At 41.7% G+C, this 18,812-nt stretch overlaps 5 protein-coding genes across 5 annotated transcripts; 2 read left to right on the forward strand and 3 right to left on the reverse strand.

Moving 5' to 3' along the window:
* Positions 1-526: 526 nt before the first annotated feature.
* AK88_01949 (uncharacterized protein) lies at positions 527-976 on the reverse strand (the record flags this gene model as incomplete). Its single annotated transcript, XM_012479584.1, has 1 exon — positions 527-976. The coding sequence occupies one exon, from the start codon at positions 974-976 to the stop codon at positions 527-529; it is 450 nt and encodes a 149-aa protein (XP_012335007.1).
* A 1,513-nt stretch (positions 977-2,489) lies between these two features.
* AK88_01950 (uncharacterized protein) lies at positions 2,490-3,935 on the reverse strand (the record flags this gene model as incomplete). Its single annotated transcript, XM_012479585.1, has 1 exon — positions 2,490-3,935. The coding sequence occupies one exon, from the start codon at positions 3,933-3,935 to the stop codon at positions 2,490-2,492; it is 1,446 nt and encodes a 481-aa protein (XP_012335008.1).
* Positions 3,936-4,191: 256 nt separating this feature from the next.
* Positions 4,192-6,686, forward strand: AK88_01951 (uncharacterized protein; the record flags this gene model as incomplete). The annotated part of the gene is made up of 3 exons (XM_012479586.1): positions 4,192-4,265; positions 4,434-4,521; positions 5,028-6,686. 3 exons carry the CDS (start codon positions 4,192-4,194, stop codon positions 6,684-6,686), a joined length of 1,821 nt encoding a protein of 606 aa, XP_012335009.1.
* An 870-nt stretch (positions 6,687-7,556) lies between these two features.
* On the forward strand, positions 7,557-13,907 carry AK88_01952 (uncharacterized protein; the record flags this gene model as incomplete). Its single annotated transcript, XM_012479587.1, has 1 exon — positions 7,557-13,907. One exon carries the CDS (start codon positions 7,557-7,559, stop codon positions 13,905-13,907), a length of 6,351 nt encoding a protein of 2,116 aa, XP_012335010.1.
* A 666-nt stretch (positions 13,908-14,573) lies between these two features.
* Positions 14,574-17,257, reverse strand: AK88_01953 (uncharacterized protein; the record flags this gene model as incomplete). Its single annotated transcript, XM_012479588.1, has 5 exons — positions 14,574-14,721; positions 14,873-14,966; positions 15,152-15,702; positions 15,875-16,697; positions 16,801-17,257. The coding sequence occupies 5 exons, from the start codon at positions 17,255-17,257 to the stop codon at positions 14,574-14,576; spliced, it is 2,073 nt and encodes a 690-aa protein (XP_012335011.1).
* Between the last annotated feature and the right edge of the window lie 1,555 nt (positions 17,258-18,812).

The raw sequence follows: 18,812 nt of genomic DNA on the forward strand, positions 1-18,812 counted from the left end.
AGGTATGTTGTTATTATCGTGTACAATATTATAGTGCCAACAAAGGGGGTATATTAATTCAGCGCCAGAGTTTTGGCAGTGTGCAAGAGGAAAAAAGAACAAGATGCATGTTATATTTTATTAAAGCACTTGCCACATGTTGTATCCATGGGAAGCACAATGTAATATTTGTTTCATATAGCATGTAAAATACTTATTCTTTATATATATATAGGTAGAATATGTCAAGACTTTTTTTGTTTTTTTCTTTCAAAATGCTTTTACCATTAATAATATTACTAAACAATGATTACATAAACAACCCGCATTATATATATGGGCCAACTATCTTCATCCGTAATGTACGAACACAATTATACTGTACAATAGCATTTTGAGCAAAATGCTACAAATATGAACATACCCTATGGTGCGCTTAGTACACAATACTATATAGAGCTCGGTCTCATTAATATATGAACTTATACAATAACATCAAAATTGCCTATGGACAGCAGAATAATGATGTCACTTGTGCTTTTTCCCATCATTTCTGTTTGCGGTTTCCCCTTGAGAAAATTCTGCATCTCCAAATTTTATCTAACATTTTTGATTTGGTTCTTCTGCTGTACAACCGCAATAGTAGAATCTGCAGCATAATTCCTATTCCCCCCGCAAGTAGTGCCAGGGATGTAACAATAAATGTTGTGTCACTCAAAGCAATGTAGACACCCAACATTATTATGCAGTAAACAACAGTGGCCACAGTAAAGGACATCCATATTTTATTCGCAATTATAGTATGCTTCAATACACTAAGAAATCCTTTGGGTTTCCTCCTTATCTTTTCATTCGGTGCTTCATCCGGTAACCACGGTAATAATCCTTCTGACTCGAATTCGGAATATACTGTTTCCACCTTCTCCCACGGCATGCTGTTCCCAACGGAGTACCCATAAGGACCATTAAGGAAGTTATAATGTTCTAGTGTTCTCATACCGATTTCGCTCCTTAATAATCTCTTAGATCTTACGCCCCAGATGCCATGCTGACCAGCTACATGATTCCACGCTTTACTCAGTTCCGTCACCTAACATATAAAAAGAGCGACACCTTTATAATTTTTGCATTATACAATGATTAGGATAAAGTGCAAACAAAAGAGGACGGTTTATAATTTTTAGCGATAACGTGGAAGTTAATTATAATAAATGTACAAATACTTGAAACATAATAACTCCTATCATACATAGTGTGGGTATTGTCAACAACACAGTATCCATCTCCATATTGAAAAATTTGCAAAAAATATCATTCTGTCCCTTGCCCTGTTTAAATACATATATATATAATATATTATTTTCCCCTTCTTTTTAATATACATGCAACAATTATAGGATTGTTCTTTCCTTTTTTCCCTTCGACAAATATATATGCAGTACATGATTCTTTTTTTCTTTTTCTAATACACAGGTTTGGGTTACAGGGCTCCTCTTCCCATTTTTTTCTTCTGCACACGAACATCACGGGGTTGTTTTTTTTTTTTTTTTTATATATATATATGTACATTATATGATCTTTTTTTTTTTTCTTTAAAATATATATACAAGGATTACAGAATTGTTCTTTCTTCCTTCCTTTCTTTCTTTTTTTCTATATGTATGTAAAATGATTATTGCATTATTCTTTTTTTTTTTTTTTCTTTTGTTTTTTTTCATATATATATGCGCCTTATATGATTGTTTTTCCCCCTTCTTTAATTCGTTAGTATATATGCACAGATTATAGAATTGTTCTTTTTTTCTTCTGTACATATATGGATTATATGGTTGTTCTTTTGTTCTTATATATATGAGAATTATATGGCTCCTTTTTCTTTATTTAATATATATGAGCACTATACGCTTTTTTTTTTCTTTTTTTTTTTTAACACATGTGCAAAGATTATGGGCCTGCTTTTTTCTTTTACAACATACACTCCTTACATTATTTCTGTTTTTTGCCGTCGTAATACATATGTAAGGACTCATAGGATTATTCCTGTGTTCCCATATATATGTATGGACTTTATATGTTCCTGTTCTTTTTCTATTTTATATGCGTAAGATTTACAAGTTTCATGGTTCCGGATTCCACGTTTTAGGAATCCGGATCCAAGATTCAAAGTTTAAGGGTTACGATCTGGAGCTTAGTGCTCATGGTTTATGGTTCACGGTTTCAGGTTTCGCAATCCCCGGGTTCAGCGGTTTTGGAGTTCAGTTTCTCCCTGCTGAAGCAGCTGCAACGTTCTTTTAGGTTTTTTGACCCGACGATGACAGGCTCGTGTGTAGCTTTTTTGTTAACTTGAAAATTTCGTGTACAAGAGAGGTAGGGTGCAGAACATAGAAAGAACAAGGAAGAAAGAACAAAATGTAGAAAAAAAAACAAAAAGCAGGAGAAGGAGCAGAGGAAGAAGAGGAAGCAGTGTTTCATGCTCCCCCTCCCCTAACACTATATACGCGCAATACGCGCTACTGCTCTGTCACGAATATTTTCTTCTTCTCCGGAATGGGAAGCTGATCTGGGTCCTTTGAGTGCTTGACTCTGTTATTCTCGCGCCTCTTCTTGGCCTCCAGCATCACCTTCTTTTTGTCGGACATGCTTTTGATGAGCGCAGGCACATGGTGATGATTCCTGATGCGTCTAATTTCCTTCAGAGATGAATATTTCTCCTTCAGTTTGTTTCGGTAGTTTATGGCCTGTTTTTCCTTGTTGGACAAAATACCCGATGGCTCATGGGCACAGGATTTCCAAATGCGAATACACATGTCTGAGCTTCCAGTGTACACGTACTTGGTGTCTAAGCTAAACTTACAGCACAGGACATGTTGCATTCTCTTTGTGTGGTAGACGTCATAGCTGCTTGATTCATCGCTATTGAATAATCTAACTGTTTTGTCATACGAACAAGCAACAAATTTGTCTCCAATGGGAGAGTAATCTACATCCAACACCGCATTTACAAATCCTTTGTGCACAAGAGTAGCAGTTTTTAAGTGCCTCATGTCAAAGGTGTAAAGGTTAGAGTCCTCATTCGCTACGACAAACTGTTTAGGGTTCATATTATTCCAACTTAGAGAATTGCATCTGTATTTTAAAAAAATCTTCTTGATGGGCGTCTTGGTTCGTATGTCAGCTAACCCTATAGAGTTATCCGACAGGGTTAACCCAACTAAGTTTCTCTGTGCATAATTGAACTTCACGTAATATATATACTCACTGTTGTAATCGAAACTTGCTATTGCATTGTTCCTGTAGTAATCCCATACATCTAGGTGTTGGCTTCCTGATATGATCAGGGGCTCTGAGAAATGTTTGTCGATGCTGTTAGGCACGCTTTTGCAAACATAGATTTTTTTTGGAGTCACTTCGTCGGACAGGTGGCTCAGGTTTTGCATATTTTGGCTTGCCACAAGTGCTCCCTGTCCACCTGCATGGTGAGAAGCGGCTAGGCTGTTGGCATCATCCTGCCCGCCCAGCTCGCTCAACCCGCTGCTCTTATCGATAACCCACTGCTTAATGTACTTGTCGTCACCACAACTGAAGAGGAATTTCTCGTCATGACTGACGCACAGCCCCCTCACAAATCCTTCATGGGCCTTCACTTTTCTAATTAATGTTTTATTCAGTACATTCCAAATGTTAATGAAGCCATTACAACTCCCGCTGTACAAATCTGTTAGAGATTTATTTGATACGCAGAGTGCTCGGACTGAATCGTCGTGTCCATCCAAACACTTCACTAATGGCTTTGCAAATATTTTATCTATTTTCGTTGCATTTAGGGCCCTCTTATATTCTATTTCTCTTTGGAAGAGGTGAATGTTAGGGTCGACGTTTCTGCTATGCTTGTACGTCGAGGCCCCCGGGTTGTTTCTGTATTCCTCTGGGTTCCTGTGCAGGATTTTAACTTCCATGTTGGTTTGGTCAAGCGGCTCTTCCGTGCAACCCGCGGGTCAACTCTTTCGCGGCAGACTCCACGGGATGCGCTGTCTCCCCTGACCAATCCCTGCTCGGCAATTTTCTTTGTAAATTGCCGCTTTTTTTTCTTCTGCGTAGTTCATCCAATTTATGCGAAAAACATAGAGGGCACTTCCTTCGCTAGATCGTTAGCTTTTAATGTTGTGCCCAACTGAACAACCGCAACTGCTATGCGCTGTCCCCTTTAGTAAGATGATGCTTCTGTTGGTGGCCCTCGCTGTGGTGAAATGCTTCTCTTTGACTGAACTTAAAAAAAAAAATGGTTGGTTGGCACAACGTCGGCGTTGCGATTTTTTGCTGCGATATGTACATATGAGTAGGTATTGTTATGTACATTTTTATTTATTATTTTTTTTTTTTTTTTTTTTTTTTTTTTGCGCAGTACCGCTCAATTTTTTGGGGCGAATTTTTTTTTTTTTTTTCACCTAAATTAGCTGCCCCAGGTTCCGGAGAACCCAGAATGGAAATTCCAATTCGTTGAAAGATTCTTCAGAAGGGCGCAGGAACAGTGAAAGAGAACAGGTGATTATGTTGCATAACAAAATATCGTATCCCCGCGCAGTCACCTTATCAACGCATCAGCTGAGAGCTGAATTTCGGGTACAGCGAGAAAACGTATGGTGGGTCCCCAAATGCCAATTCACAAGTGAATGCCCGACAGGCGAGGGGGCGTTCCGTTTACCCCTGCCAGACTGAGTTTCCCCCCTTTGCGCTCACAAAACAGGGGAAAGCGTCTCATTTAGCGGAATACCCGCGTAAAGCAGAGTTATACACATTGTATGAAGGCCAGGCAAAATGGTAAGTGTCCAACGTCACCGCGATTCCTTTGTTGTACCCCCCAGAAGTGCAGCAAACACGTCCGTTTGTAATTGGTTCTGTGCAGAAAAACAACTCCCTTGAGCATATTTAGTCTCTACGTGTAACAGGATAACGATGCTTCTCCCATCGGATCGTAGCAATGTTACGCGTATGTGGAACCGAAACACATATCGCTGTGTTCGCGCCCTTTTCTTCCCCCCATTTTGCAGGCGACCCTGGCGGACACGTTCCTTCAGGACCTCGAAGACCTGGAGTTTGAAGAAGAAAATAACTTTATCAATTTTAATGCAGAAAAAAATGAAGGTGAACAGGGCGAAACTGACAAAGGCAGTCATGTGGAAGAGCATGGGCAAGAGGCGAAGTTCCAGGACGATGATTACGAAGAAATTGTGGATGCGATCGAAGAGTTCCTAAACGAAAAAATAAAAAAAAAGGAAAGGAAAATATCTGAACTACTGTATGACGACGACTTCCTTAAAATAATGAACAGCATCAGGAACTATGTCATGGAGGAGGAAGAAAAGAAGAAGAAGAACGCTGAAGGAGAGGAAGGCGCAGAAGAGGATGATGAAGATGCGGAAGCTGGAGAAGCCCGTCGGGCTAAAAAGCGAAGGAGAAAAGGGCATTCATCTGGAGAAGGCGAAGAGGCGCATGAGTCAGAAGAGGATGATGAGGATGATGATGAGGACGCCGCTGCTTCCAAGAACGCAGACGAAGTGCTGATCGAAAAATGCATCGAACTCATAATACAAATAGACACCGAAATCCTAAACATCCACAAATACGTGAAGGATATTTACTCGACGAAATTCCCAGAGTTGGACTCCATCGTGTATACCCCTCTGGAGTACATCAGTGTAGTGAGCAAAATAAAAAACGAAAGTGATTTGAAAAATATTGATTTCTCCGATATTTTGCCGAACACTACTGTTATGGCTATCACCGTCGCCTCAAGTATGAGCACAGGGATAAACTTATCAGACCACGCCTTAAAGACTTGCCTATTCTTCTGCAATGAAGCATTAGAATTAAACGAAAACAGAAAAATGATTTTGCTATATTTAGAGAGCAAGATGTTTTTGCTGGCCCCAAATTTGACCATGCTGCTAGGTAGTGCATTAACAGCTCGTTTAATTAGTTCCGTGGGGTCTTTAAAAAATCTTTCCATCACATCATCTCAAAACCTTATAGTGGTAGGTAGCTCGAAGAAGTCAGTCCTTGGGCTTAGTAATGTACGGAAGACATTCGGAATAGGCATATTAAGTACCTCTGAAATTGTACAGAGCGTTCCTGATGCATATAAAAAAAAAGCCATCAGTTTACTGGCTGGTAAGTGTAGTCTAGCATCTAGAGTCGACTACTTTAAAAAATATCCTGAGGGACAATATGGATTACTACTACGAGAAAACTTAATAAGTCATTTAATCAAATTACAAGAACCGCCTCCAATGAAACAGAAAAAAATCCTCCCCATGCCAGATGAGAAGAGGAAACGAAAAAGAGGAGGAAAGAGATATAGAAAATTAAAAGAAAAAACGGAGATCACTGAACTGAGGAAACAGATTAATAGGTTGCCCTTTGGACCCAACTCGAATGAAGACTTTTACACATTCACCGACCAAAATGCAATTTTGCTAAACTCAAATATCACAAAATTGAAGTACCAGTCTAAGCAGAAGGTGAATAATGTGGCGAAGAAGAAGAACCTGTCCGTGCACTCCAGTGGAGTAACTGGTGGTTTGTCGTCTTCCCTGATCTTCACCCCCCTGCAGGGCATCGAGCTGTTCAACCCTTCCGTCGTCAACCCGAGGCCCGACCCCGTCGAGAACAAGTACTTCTCTAGCAAGGCCCAATTCCGCAAGGTGTAGCGGTGTAGCGGTGTAACGCCATATAAGGCGTACGCCCATACGGGGGTAGCCAGGATGTTCCACTCTGGGATGACCCACCCTTGGATGGTGTCCCCTGTGACATCTTCCCATTTTTCCTCCCCGCGGTATATGCCTAACCGTGCTGCTTCGTGGTCACGGCCACTATAGAAGCACCCTTTTGGACCTTATCCCCCGCTTCATTGACGCGTTGCTTATTCCCATTTCACACTATCCGTGAGTGCCCAACTTGCACTTTGCCCTTTACATTTGTTTTTCTGTTTTCATGGCCCAGTGCCACTGCGCGCTTTTATTTTAAACTTTAAATTTTCTCCCCTTTGTTTGTAAAAATAAGCCCAAAAAAAAAAAAAAAAAAAAAAAAACCACCTCCATGTGAGTGTACCAATAGGGTTTGCTCCGCAACATATCAAAGTGAACAGGTGCCCAGGGGTATGTGTAAAGAATACATGAGATTCCTGCGAAAGAAAAGCAGTTTGAGGTTACGTAACTGTCGACGCAGGATGCGGTGAAGTATGCACAATTGTAGGCTACGAAAACGGACACGCTGTGTGTGCGTGTCATGTTTATGCGTTTTTTTTTTTTTTTTTTTTTTCTCCTTGGGGGGTGAAAGGCAACTGTGCTTGGTTGCGCGTATCTGTGCTCTCCACATGTTCGTGCCCGAGGAGAGTCCCCTCCACACACACACACACTTCTCCATTCTGCCTAAAAATGATCAAACCGGGGACCTGTTGGATCTACTGCTCACACGAACCGCACGGGATGATCACCTCCCTGCTAAGCCATTTTAGAAAATGAACTGGATAATAAATTGGACCAAAAATAAAATAAAAAAATAATTAAAAAAAAAAAAAGATGGGACTACTCTTTCTGGCCTACCTCCTCGCGTCCTTCACAAAAAGCAGAAAAAATGATATTATATACGATGACTTCATTTCGTTTAACAATTTAAATGACGACAAGAATCTGCGTTATTATGGGTCGGGCGCGCAGGATAAGTGCTCCTGGTGGTATTTCCTGAGCGAAGACTTTTTCGAGATCGTCTATTTGGGGACAGATAAGCCTACCAAGAGCAGGAAAGGTGAGGAAGCGGCAGGAAAAACAGGTGGAAATGCAGAAGGGGAACGGCCCCTCCCCTGGAGAGACAGAGACCCCCCTGGAAGGAGCGTCACCATCACCAGCGACGACATATGCACAAGCGAAATTCTCATTATGTTAAATAAAAAAAAAGCAGCATGTAAATCTGTATCTTCCTTTTTTGTACAAGTGAACAGCCAAGGAGAGAAGAAAAAGTACATCGCTGTGGAGTACCTTGTCTCTAGTCAACTTTACATGATCAGCAGCGAAATAATTACGTATAAAAGGAAGAGTGAAAACAGAAATATATATGTCATTTCTGGAAATGGGAAGAAAATAAGCATATCATCAGAAACTAGCCATTTTAATGTATTCTTCGATGAGGTGTACATAGGACATGCACATGTTAGAAATGGGAAAGGAGGAGAGTTGGAGTTGCAGTTCAGAACAAAGGGAAAGGTAGGCATAACAAGAATTATCATAGTGCTTCTGAACAAGTGTAAGACCCTCTTTTTTGTCGTCACTGTATTTGTGTACGAGTGGTTGTCGTTGGTGCCACACGGGGTGGACTTCCCGGAAGGGGCCCTCGTGCGGCTGGTCCTCAAAAGGGATCGTCCCCCCCACTCAACAGGAACAAACAACCATACTGACTATCAAAGTGGTAATATGAATGAGGATGATAATAATAGCGATTGTAGCCATTTCTCCTGCACAGCTCTTATAAAGAGACACATCCTGCGTACGTCGCCCTTCCGTAGAAAGGCAATAATAGCCGCGATGCTAAGCACCCACGTGCAGGCAAGACATCCCATAAAGCGACATGTAAGTGACTTCTTGTTAATCAAGTGTATAAAGAAAAACTACGTAACACATTTCCGAAATGACTACCGAATTCAGCAGAGCCCAAGTTACGATATCGCGTCGGAGGAAATGGTAAAAATTAAGGAAGGCACAAGTGGGCAGAGCCTACAGATAGTTGTCAAAAGTGTACACAGCGGGCAAGCTTTCTCTTCTCGTGTGAATATTCATAAGGTGGTGAAGAGCAAGCTCGCCTGTTTCAGCTACATAGGGAGGGAAACTCCGGGCAGTGATAACCCTAATAAAGATACGTCTGCGTTACCCCAGAACCGCAGAAGGAACAACACTATTGAGGGCGAAATTGAGCTAATAAGAAGACACTTTGTCTACAAAGAACACTACTATTTGGATAACCTACACATTGAATCCTTTTTCCAATCAAATGTACAAGGGGACCAAGGAGAAAAATTTATCCTCCACAGAAAGTACCTGTGCCTTATGCAGCTGTACGGAGAAGGAGATGCAAAATTGCACGGTGTGTACAAAGGAGGGGAAGTCAAATTGACGACAGTCTCTTCCAAAGGTCACAAGTTAAGCATTCTCCCTTTGCACTTTTTTCCCGAGTATGGGGCTTACTATTTTATGCCTATAAGAAAAGGAGGGGAAGTCTCTCTTGAGATGACCTACATGGGGGACTATGTGTCCAGAAAAGACGTGTTCATATCCGCTCCTGTAAAGTGCTACATGAAGGGGGGTACCCTGTCTATGTCCTCTTTGTTTGTACTCCCCGACGAGACCATTTTTTACCAGTGCACCGGGGGGGCGAGCGCCGCCACCGCTGGGAAGAGACACCCCCCGAGTAAGAACCACGCCGACAAACATGCGGTAACTGTGCATATCGCAAATGGGCGCACAGTAAAGGTGTACAACGGGGGTGGAAACGTAGACGTCATCGTTGACGAATCGAAGGTGCACATATCGGTTAGGAAGCCGAGACCAGGGAGGAGTGACATCACCCCCCAGGGGAATAGCCAGAAAAGGAGGTACAACAAAGGCATCCCACCCAGTAGTAAAAACAGGTTTGATATAATATGCCTGCTATTTTGTGATGACTCTCATTTAAATAACTGCTTCCTGAGCACTGTATATGTAGGAGACAGGATGATCCATCTCTCCGCTGTGGTCCAGAAGAGTATCATCGAAGTGAACGAAGTTACGAATGTCTACATATTTATGCGCATGGGTTGGATCACTACGAATATGCAGTGTCCAGGTGGCATGACCTTACTGGGAAGGAGCCAAAATGGGCACTTCAAACGAATGGGATCTCTACATGGAGGGACGCCCATTAGCAGCTGCTTTGACGTAGTACGTCACCACATGAGGATAAGGCATGACAAGAACTACCTCGAAGTTGTAAAAAAACACTCAAGCTTTCTCAAAGTGGATGATACTTACAAGAACGCATGCGCATTTTATCAATTAAAAGGGAAAAAGGAGAAGAGGTCGATCCCACTCTACATGGAATATACAAAGGATAGCAGAATACAAACCCAAATAAGTGTCCAAGTATTTAAAAAAGTTAAAGCCATTTTTTGCCACGATTTTGTGTGTAGCAAATTCATAAAATTTGGTGAAATGATAAATCTCATTGTGTATGATGGGTTTGCAGTCGATTCATACAAGGTCAATGTGTCCTCTGAGTCTAATATCCCCGAACTGGTTCTTCAACCAAATAGATTCCTCCACGAGAGAAGGGATCTCCCCACCTCTGCTTCTTTCTTCAGAAGTTTGTTTATTGCGGAAAAGTTTCATAATGACTTGTATCTAAATGAGCAGCGGAAGGGAGGCATGCCCCAGCATAGGAATATTTTTAGTGGAGAAGTGTTTTATGAAAATTGGAATGAGCCATACCTTCCTGTGTGGAAATTATACAATAGACGTCTGTTCGAATACGATTTTATGCCCAAGTGGGGAATCATGTCACTAGTACAACGCTCAAGAAGAATCTCTTTCCAAGGAGAAAAAACATATCACTTCTTTTGTCCCCGCATTAAGGGGTGTTCTCCACCACTCCCATATGAACCCTTTTTCTCCATCAAGCAGTACTACACTATACGATGTGATAGAGGGAAAAAAAAACACGTCACATCAAACATTCTGGTAAACATGAAAACGTGGGATATTGGGACTCAAGAAATAGTAACGCAGAACCATTTGCCCGTTCATTTCAAGTACCCATCCTCCATCCAAATAACACTGTTTAGCAAACATGTAGAGAAGCTCCAAATGGTGGATGGCTCCTCCAAGTTGATTCTTTACAAGAATAATGATTACTATATGAAGGCCTTCCTGGTAGACGAACATGAAAATGTAATTCTCACCAATGAGCCCTTCCGTTATACTTTTGAAGAAGTCCCTTCTTCAGGAGACCTTCTCAACATTTGCTTAAAAGACAAGTCCCACTACTTGGAACTAACAAATGAGAAAAGAAAAAATATGATTAGTACGAACAATAGAATTTTAATCAATTGTAATGACGAAGGGGGTAAGAAGCAGGAGCTTTGGGGTGTGCCCCAAAATGGCATGAACCGTTTTATAGCCTGTTCAACTGGGGGGTTGCTACTCACAGTGGAGTATTCCTCCCACGATGGTGAAGGAGCAAAAGGACAAGGAGACATTTCGCACCATTTTCAAAAATTTGTGTCTCTTAATTTTTGCAAAAGAATGAACATATCCTTTCAAGATAATTTGGTTCTGTTCTTCTCCCCGCATGTGTATTACTCCCTGCCCATCTGCACAACGACGGAGAGAGATGCATGTCCCCTGCACGCGGTGAGATACTCATTCAGGGGGACGAACAGGATCAGCGTGCTGGGTCCTTCCGAGATGGAAAAGCTGCTTGGGGCGAGCGACCATAACGACATGAATAGCCATGACCACGTGACCCCTCCAAACGGGAAAAAAACAAAACCAAGCGTGATGATAGTAAATTTGGACAACCCACAGAGCCCACCGCAGAAATGCACACGCGTGTATATCAACTCGTCATTCGAAGCGAAAGGAGTTCTGACGATACAAAACGAGTTGGTCTACGAAACGGACCACTTAGACATCCATTTCGCTTTTTCAAAATTGACAAGGGTAAAAGTGTCCCTGCTTGTTCAAAATGCAGAAAGGGGGGACCAAATGGCAGTACCCATGAGAGTCCAATTTTTTGACAAGTATAACAGAAAGATCAATTTGCTCCCCACGCAATGGTTGAAGGTAAAGCTGGTCTACGATTACAACAGGCGGATCGAGATGACCCCCCTGAATTTATCCCCAGAGGAGTGGAACGAACGGGTAGACCAGCTGCAGATGCCACGTCGCAGTACAACAGAGGAAGCAAGAGCCGTAACGACGGATATGTTTTTCCAGGTGCGCAGCTCACATGAAGGTAAATATTATATACAAGTAGAAGTAAAGTACAAATTGGTCAACCAACAAATTTCTGTTTTGTCCAATATGACGCGTTTGATTGTGTACTCAAGGGGGGGTTCACTTTACCGAGGCGGAAACTCCATTTTGATACACCCCTATCAGCAGACCATGGAGGTCCCCTTCAAGTTATGCCACCCGCTCATACATAAAGTTGTGTGCCTTTCAAAAAATGAAAAACTAGTGAAAGTGGAAGGAGTCTTCAAGTCGCATGGGGACCAGTGTACTTATGTCTGCTCTATCAAGTCAGGCAATTCTGTAGGAAATACCGAAATACATATTTTCCCTATATTTGAAAGTTACTACGCCGTTTTCAGCCAACACGAAGGAAGGACAAATTTTAATACATTCGAAAAATTTGTAACAGACTTTTACGACTTGGAAAGGTATTATGATCATTATTTGGAGCACCGCAAGGAACGTCAAAAATGTCACAACACGGATGCACACACTTGCGATGAAATTGAAGACCAGAAAAAATTGCGAAATTTGTTTTTTCTCAAATTTGATGTTATTATTGATCATGTACGATCCATGAAGCTCTTTGCACAGGACAGCATTCAAATGATCCCTAATGAAGAGGTACATACGTGCGCCACATTTTACAGCGGAGGGGGTGATATGGGTCCTTTCCTCTCGCTGGACTTTGGTCTGGTTTACGAGCACACAGGGGAGTTGTTCCAGGTGGAGTATTTCGTCAACGATGGGAGTGTCCTGCTGGGTGATCGAAGGCGTGACCGCCAACCACAGCGTCAGCCATGCCGCCAAGCGGATGGACCCACCCCCGCCAGACGCGCAGTCGTCACCGATTTAAGAGTCTCCCCCGATGCGTTCCTGTCCATCGAGGCGCGCAACGAAGGCCTCTTCTCTCTGTACGCCAATTTTATCAAATATAGTGGCAGCTCTCACCAGGGCGAGGTCGTCTACTCCCAGGTATACAACTTGGTTGTCCAGCGACGTGCGTCACAAGGAAGAGCTCTCCCAGTCGTCCACCTTAGCAGTAGAGGCGTTTACAAATTCGATAGAAGTTTTCACTGCTTGGCAATTTTGGCGAACTGGACTTATGAGCAGCGCTTCCCCTTGTCAGCAGAAAAAATTGTCCACACGGAAAGGACCGCCATCTTGCATAATGCGCATTACTGGAATATACAGAAAAATATTTACAAAAAATTTCTCATCAATATATCAGACATTTCCAGTGTGAAGATGCACACCTATTATGGCAAATTCATCCCCTTGAATATTGTTCAGTACTTATCTATCCATATGTATAATATAAACATGGAGAGAGTTTTGCCGCCCCTGAATGGCAAGCTCTATGTACACGTATCGCACCCCACCGTGTTAACCGTGAGGACGGCTGGCCCTAATCATATGTTTGTAGTACCGCACAGGATGGGCTGTTCATTTGTCAGCGTCCGTTTTGAGTTGGACCCGGGGAACCATCCACGAAATGATACGCGAAATAATCCGAGAGATTATTTGCCCACCCAAGGGAATGGTGAACCCACCCCAACGACGCAAATGCACTTGTGCGTTACACAGCGGGTGCCAACAAAATTTTTTCAGAAAAGAAAAAATTGCTACTACCTCAACAGGGTGTACAAACTGCTTGGTGGTTACTCGCACCGGTTTTTTCAGCAGCCCTACGTGTGTGTGGATTCTATCATGAAGAAAAAAGACAGGTTGAGCAAAATCGCCAGTGGTCTACTAAGTAAGACCAATTTTTATCGCGTCTACAACAAATATTATGACGTAATTTCCATTGTAAAAGAATTCGAAGACCTTTTCCAGCCTCCTACGGGGCACCTCTCGATCATTAATGACCACTGCGCGGGGGTGAAGCTTTGAATTCCCTTCTCTTCACGCCCGCGCGTGCGCAGTGAAGGGGTTTGGCACGCATAATCCGCGTCGCGCTGCGTGGGTTTATTCATTCACTTATTTTATTTTGTTTTTTTTTTTTTGTTACTGTTTGTTATGTTTGTGCGCCCTCCGCGTGATCCTCATTTTTTCGTAATTCTTGCCTTTCATTTGTCTTTCCCTCCGATTTGCCCCCTCACAATGAGGGATGGCTATGCCCCCTTCCCATAAGAACACTATTAATGTCTAATTTGTGAGAAAGTACCATTTGGCACTTCGTTCAAGTCATCAATTTAACCATTAGTTCATTCGGAGCAATAGTACAGGCGGGAAAGCGCCATAGGGAGACGTTTGTGGCGTAGAATACCCACCGGGTTCATAACTTCACAGGGCGTATGAACATAGAATCACGCATCTGGTTATGTGAGGGGCGTAGTTATGTGTTTCCCCTGCCCTTCTTCCTCGTAAGGACCACAACCATCAGGAGTGTTTCCCAAACGGCCATTCTCTCCTATTGGGAGGGGCGCTCCGAGGAAACGGTCACAACATTTTTACGAAAACATCGCGCATAAGCAGGTGATTAAGTACACCGGAAATTTGGTAGGTAGGCATACATGCGGGCAGGCCTATACTGATGTGTACTTTTGCGTGGACGGGTTATCGGTTACCACCCACCCCCTGAGCGCCAAACTGATGCAGAAACACATCAAAAATGATAATGTCGGAAACGAGAAGGAAATTATTTTCAACCTGGGTCTTCACCGTTGGTTTAATTTCAATCTGAGATACATCCTCATGGAGGTTGCTAAAAAGGGGAAATAGGGAGTGTGCAGGAGAATCACCAGTTGTGAATGTATTTTTGTATGCGTGCAAGTCAAGTCACTGGAGGCACACACACACACACAGCAATAGGTCCTGTCTTCAAAGATGTAGAATACCACAGGGGGAATACCTACCTTTTGTTGTGCAAATTCAAAAAAGCGCTAAAACAAATCATGGCCGCGTTATCTCTGCTGAGGTTGGGCGGCGTCCTGTACACGCTCCAGGGCGCTGCGAAGTGAATGCGTCGAAGTAGGGTGTGAAGTCAGCATTGAGGCAACCGTTATCATGCCCGGTCTAAGGGGCAGTCAGAAGGACAATTCCCAAAAAGGTACAAAAGCCTAGCAACAGACGGATTAAGACGGCGAATAAGAAAATGCACCACTCACACTAAAAGAAGGGTATAGTGCACTTACTTTCGCTTTTGGAGGAAGCGGAACAACCCTCGAGCAGAAAATGGCCCTCCTGCTTCAGTTTCGTAAAGTCCTCAAAATTAAAACATTTTAAAGCTGACAAAATATCTTGTTCCGTTTTCCTCTTTAAAAGATGCTTTAAGTAAACATCCCAATTCAGGGATGCACTGAATTCAATTTCCCCTTTGAGCACTTCCTTGGACACTTTCGAATGTAAAAATTTGTTCTCACTTATTTTTTTTATCCTTTTACTTAGCCTTTTCTTTAATTTTTTAAATTCATTAAGCTGCACTTCCAATTGATTTCTCTTCATAGCCATGCTTTTCAACTCGCTGATCAAAAACTGGTTGCACCCAACTCCCCCCACTATGAATAATTTTTTTATATTGAAATGTAGCTCTGAGAAGTACATAATTTTGTTAATCTGCGTCAATAGGTGGTTGAACATATTCTTCTGACTGAAGTAGGCATATCTGTCTTTTTCCCGCTCGAAGGACTCTCCTTTTTTTAATTCCTCGATGATTTTGCGCAGGTGGTTGTACATACCTGAAAAGCTGCAACGGGGCGGGGTCCACGTGATGAATCGACGTGGTGGGTAAGAGAGGAGAAAGCAAAGAAGACAAACGAAGAGACGGGGAGGATGTGTACAGGCAACATACGAACACAGTACATCAGTACATCTAAACGGCGCAGCACCGCCGCTACCGATGGAATAGCCTTTCTTACGAAAAATCAATTCGGTTATTCGCGGAAAAGGGCAGGGGAAAGGGCTGAAATGGATCCGCACAAGCTTCCCCACTCAACTGCTCCTCCTTCATTCTTGTAACGAACTCTGCTGACTTCTTTTCAAGGAAGGGACCTCCCCCTAACCCAACGGGGAGCCCCAGAAGCCTGGCAATTTTGTCAATTATGTCTCCAATGGAAATATCGACCGTCTCGGACAACTTGCATAAGTTAATGTCATGTCTTTTGTTCCCTTGAACTTTGTAAATTTGTGTGCTTCCTCCTGAAACTAACGCACAGATGTATCCATCTGTCAAATTGCTTCCCTGAGGTGCATCCCCACTATAATGTATTTCCGGTGCAGAGGTGTTCTTCCGCTTGGAGACTACACTTTGGGGTGCTGCATTGCCCATCACTCCCCTCAGCACATAATTACCGCAGTTTAAAAACTCCTCTTCGCTAAAACGTGGCATCTTCTGCTTCGTCATATCGTTGCTATTGAGAATCTGCACAATGCCTTTCACTTTTTCCATTTGTGTCTTATCCTTTCTGACCTCCTCCTCGATATACATATCGATCCCAGGTTCATTTTTCGATTGATCGCATTTTCCGTCCTTGTACTGGCCATTATTCGTATATGTATTTTTATCATTGTACACGTGGAAAAAGAGAGGCGACAGGACATGAGCAAAAACGTGATTGATTGGACTTATTTGTATGCTTTGGTTCTGCTTCTTCTTTTCCCCTATGTAGTTTTTGGCGGCCTCCATACTTTTAGCTATTCCCGGGCAAGCGCTGAAGGCGAAGCAGTTAATTCGACTCTTGTCTGAAGTGGGGGAAAGGTAGCACGCAAAAGTGCACATGTGTATGCGTATATATAAGTGTAGATGTGAATGTAGTATTCCCCACGTGGGGCGGTTCTCTCCTACCAATGCCCTCGAGAATCTTCTCCACGTAGGGCTTCAAAAACAGCTGGTTGATGGAGCTGATAAAAAATGGATACACACCCTCATACTTGTGAACCACCTTAAAATGCGATATGATAACATTTTTAACAATGTTCAAGTTGGAGTCAAGGATACAGATACAAGTATCATCACACGTGTTTTCAATCCCTACGATGTATTTAACCTTTTGGGTATTTTTGAGCTTATTTTTCCTTTCTATTAAAATTTTGGGAATTTTTTTATACTTGCAAACGTCATAGTATGTGCCACTGTCCTTTTGGACGCGTTTATTAATTTTGTGCACTGTCCTTTCCAAGGCGTCACTAAATTGCCCTTTTTTAATTTTTATGTTATCAATCTTGTATGCATAGTGTTCGTATAGAAACAGAATCAGGACGCAGGGTAAACACATAACCAGGTTTTTAATCGCATTTTTCATTATTGTGAATTCGGGTTACATCTTCGTCAAATTGTTCCTCCCATCTGTATACTTACACACATGCACATATGCGTTCTGTTTCGATTAAAATTGCGCAGTTGTTTCCTTGGCATTTTTTTTACACTGCTTGTTTCTTTTTTCTGGGCTCACATTTTTTTTCATTGAAGCACGCACCACGGGTTACACTTGGTTGATTTCTTAAAGCTTTTTCGCTTTTCTGCCAAATGAATATTTTATGTATTTTCAGCCGCGATCGTCAAGATAGTTTTATTTTATTTTTTTGATACCTTATAGGAGTTATAAAATATGGTCGTACATTTGGGCGATCATTCCGCGCACGGATGACATTTTCCCAGATGGAAAAATTACCCAATGTCATTGTTTGAAAGATATTTTATCATTACTTTTTTTATTTATTTTTTTTTTTTCACGTCCTCAAAATGTTTATCTTTAAAAGAGGTACCTTTTGCGCAAAATGGAAGTTGCACCCGTTTCGGCACATAGAACACATGTCAGTGTGCTGTGGAATCAAAACGGTATGCACAATTTTTGCAACTCTTTTTTTTCTTTTGTGACTATAACAATATTGCTGAAAATAATGCTCCATCTAATATTTTTACCGCGTCAAAATTTAAAGCATATGTACACTTCTCCGGTTTTGATTGACTCAATTTGAAGTTCTTTTTTATTTTTTTTCTTTTTATATTTATCCCCCTCACGTGGGGTGACAGGGACTTAGTTGCTCTCAACCAAATTGTTCTTTACAAGTCTGCTTGTGTAAAGAATAGTAAAATACGAGCGGAAAATGGCGGATTTTTTTCATGTCTTCTGCATGGTCACAATCTCGACACGTCCGCCATGACGCGCAGCTTTATTTAAAATACAATAACGTCGCGTAATTTTTTATTTGTATCTCATCCAAAGAAAACAGAAAAGAGAAGTCCTATCACTCAATTGGGGTTTCTCCACGTTGAGCGACCGTTGAACCGGCGTGAACACGTGTCTTCATTCTTACAAGTAACATGATTGTCGAATTTTCCAAATGGGTGTTTTTTTTTGTTTTTTGGGACCAATTGATATATGGATATGAATAGCTATACCACATGTTGATAAGGACAACCATGATTACATACGTATGTGTAACACCGTCTAAATGAATTAAAAATTGGACAGTGGGCAGCACCTTTCCTTCTTCAATCTAGCTAAAATGTGAGCCCCAGTTTTGCAACCAATTAGAAGATGTTCCTTTAAAAGCTACATATATTTTGGCTACTTTTTTTTTTTTTTTCCTTTTTTTTACCTTGCCGTTCAGAAAAAAAAAAAAAAAAAAAAAAAAAAAAAAGTTCTAGCGACTGTGTTGTTTTACAAATGTAGACAAAAAATAGAAACGACAAAAAGAAAAAAACTGTTCCTCTTTAAGTACCAGGTTTTGGTTAAGTATTTTCCACTTTTATGACAATTTTACGTTTTCACTTTTTATCTTACTTGTTTAAAAGACTTGACTTTTTAAAAATTGTTCTCATATTACTTCAGAGTATCTTTGAGCAAAACTGTC

Source organism: Plasmodium fragile (genome assembly GCF_000956335.1).
Source record: "Plasmodium fragile strain nilgiri unplaced genomic scaffold supercont1.18, whole genome shotgun sequence".
NCBI lineage: Eukaryota > Apicomplexa > Aconoidasida > Haemosporida > Plasmodiidae > Plasmodium > Plasmodium fragile.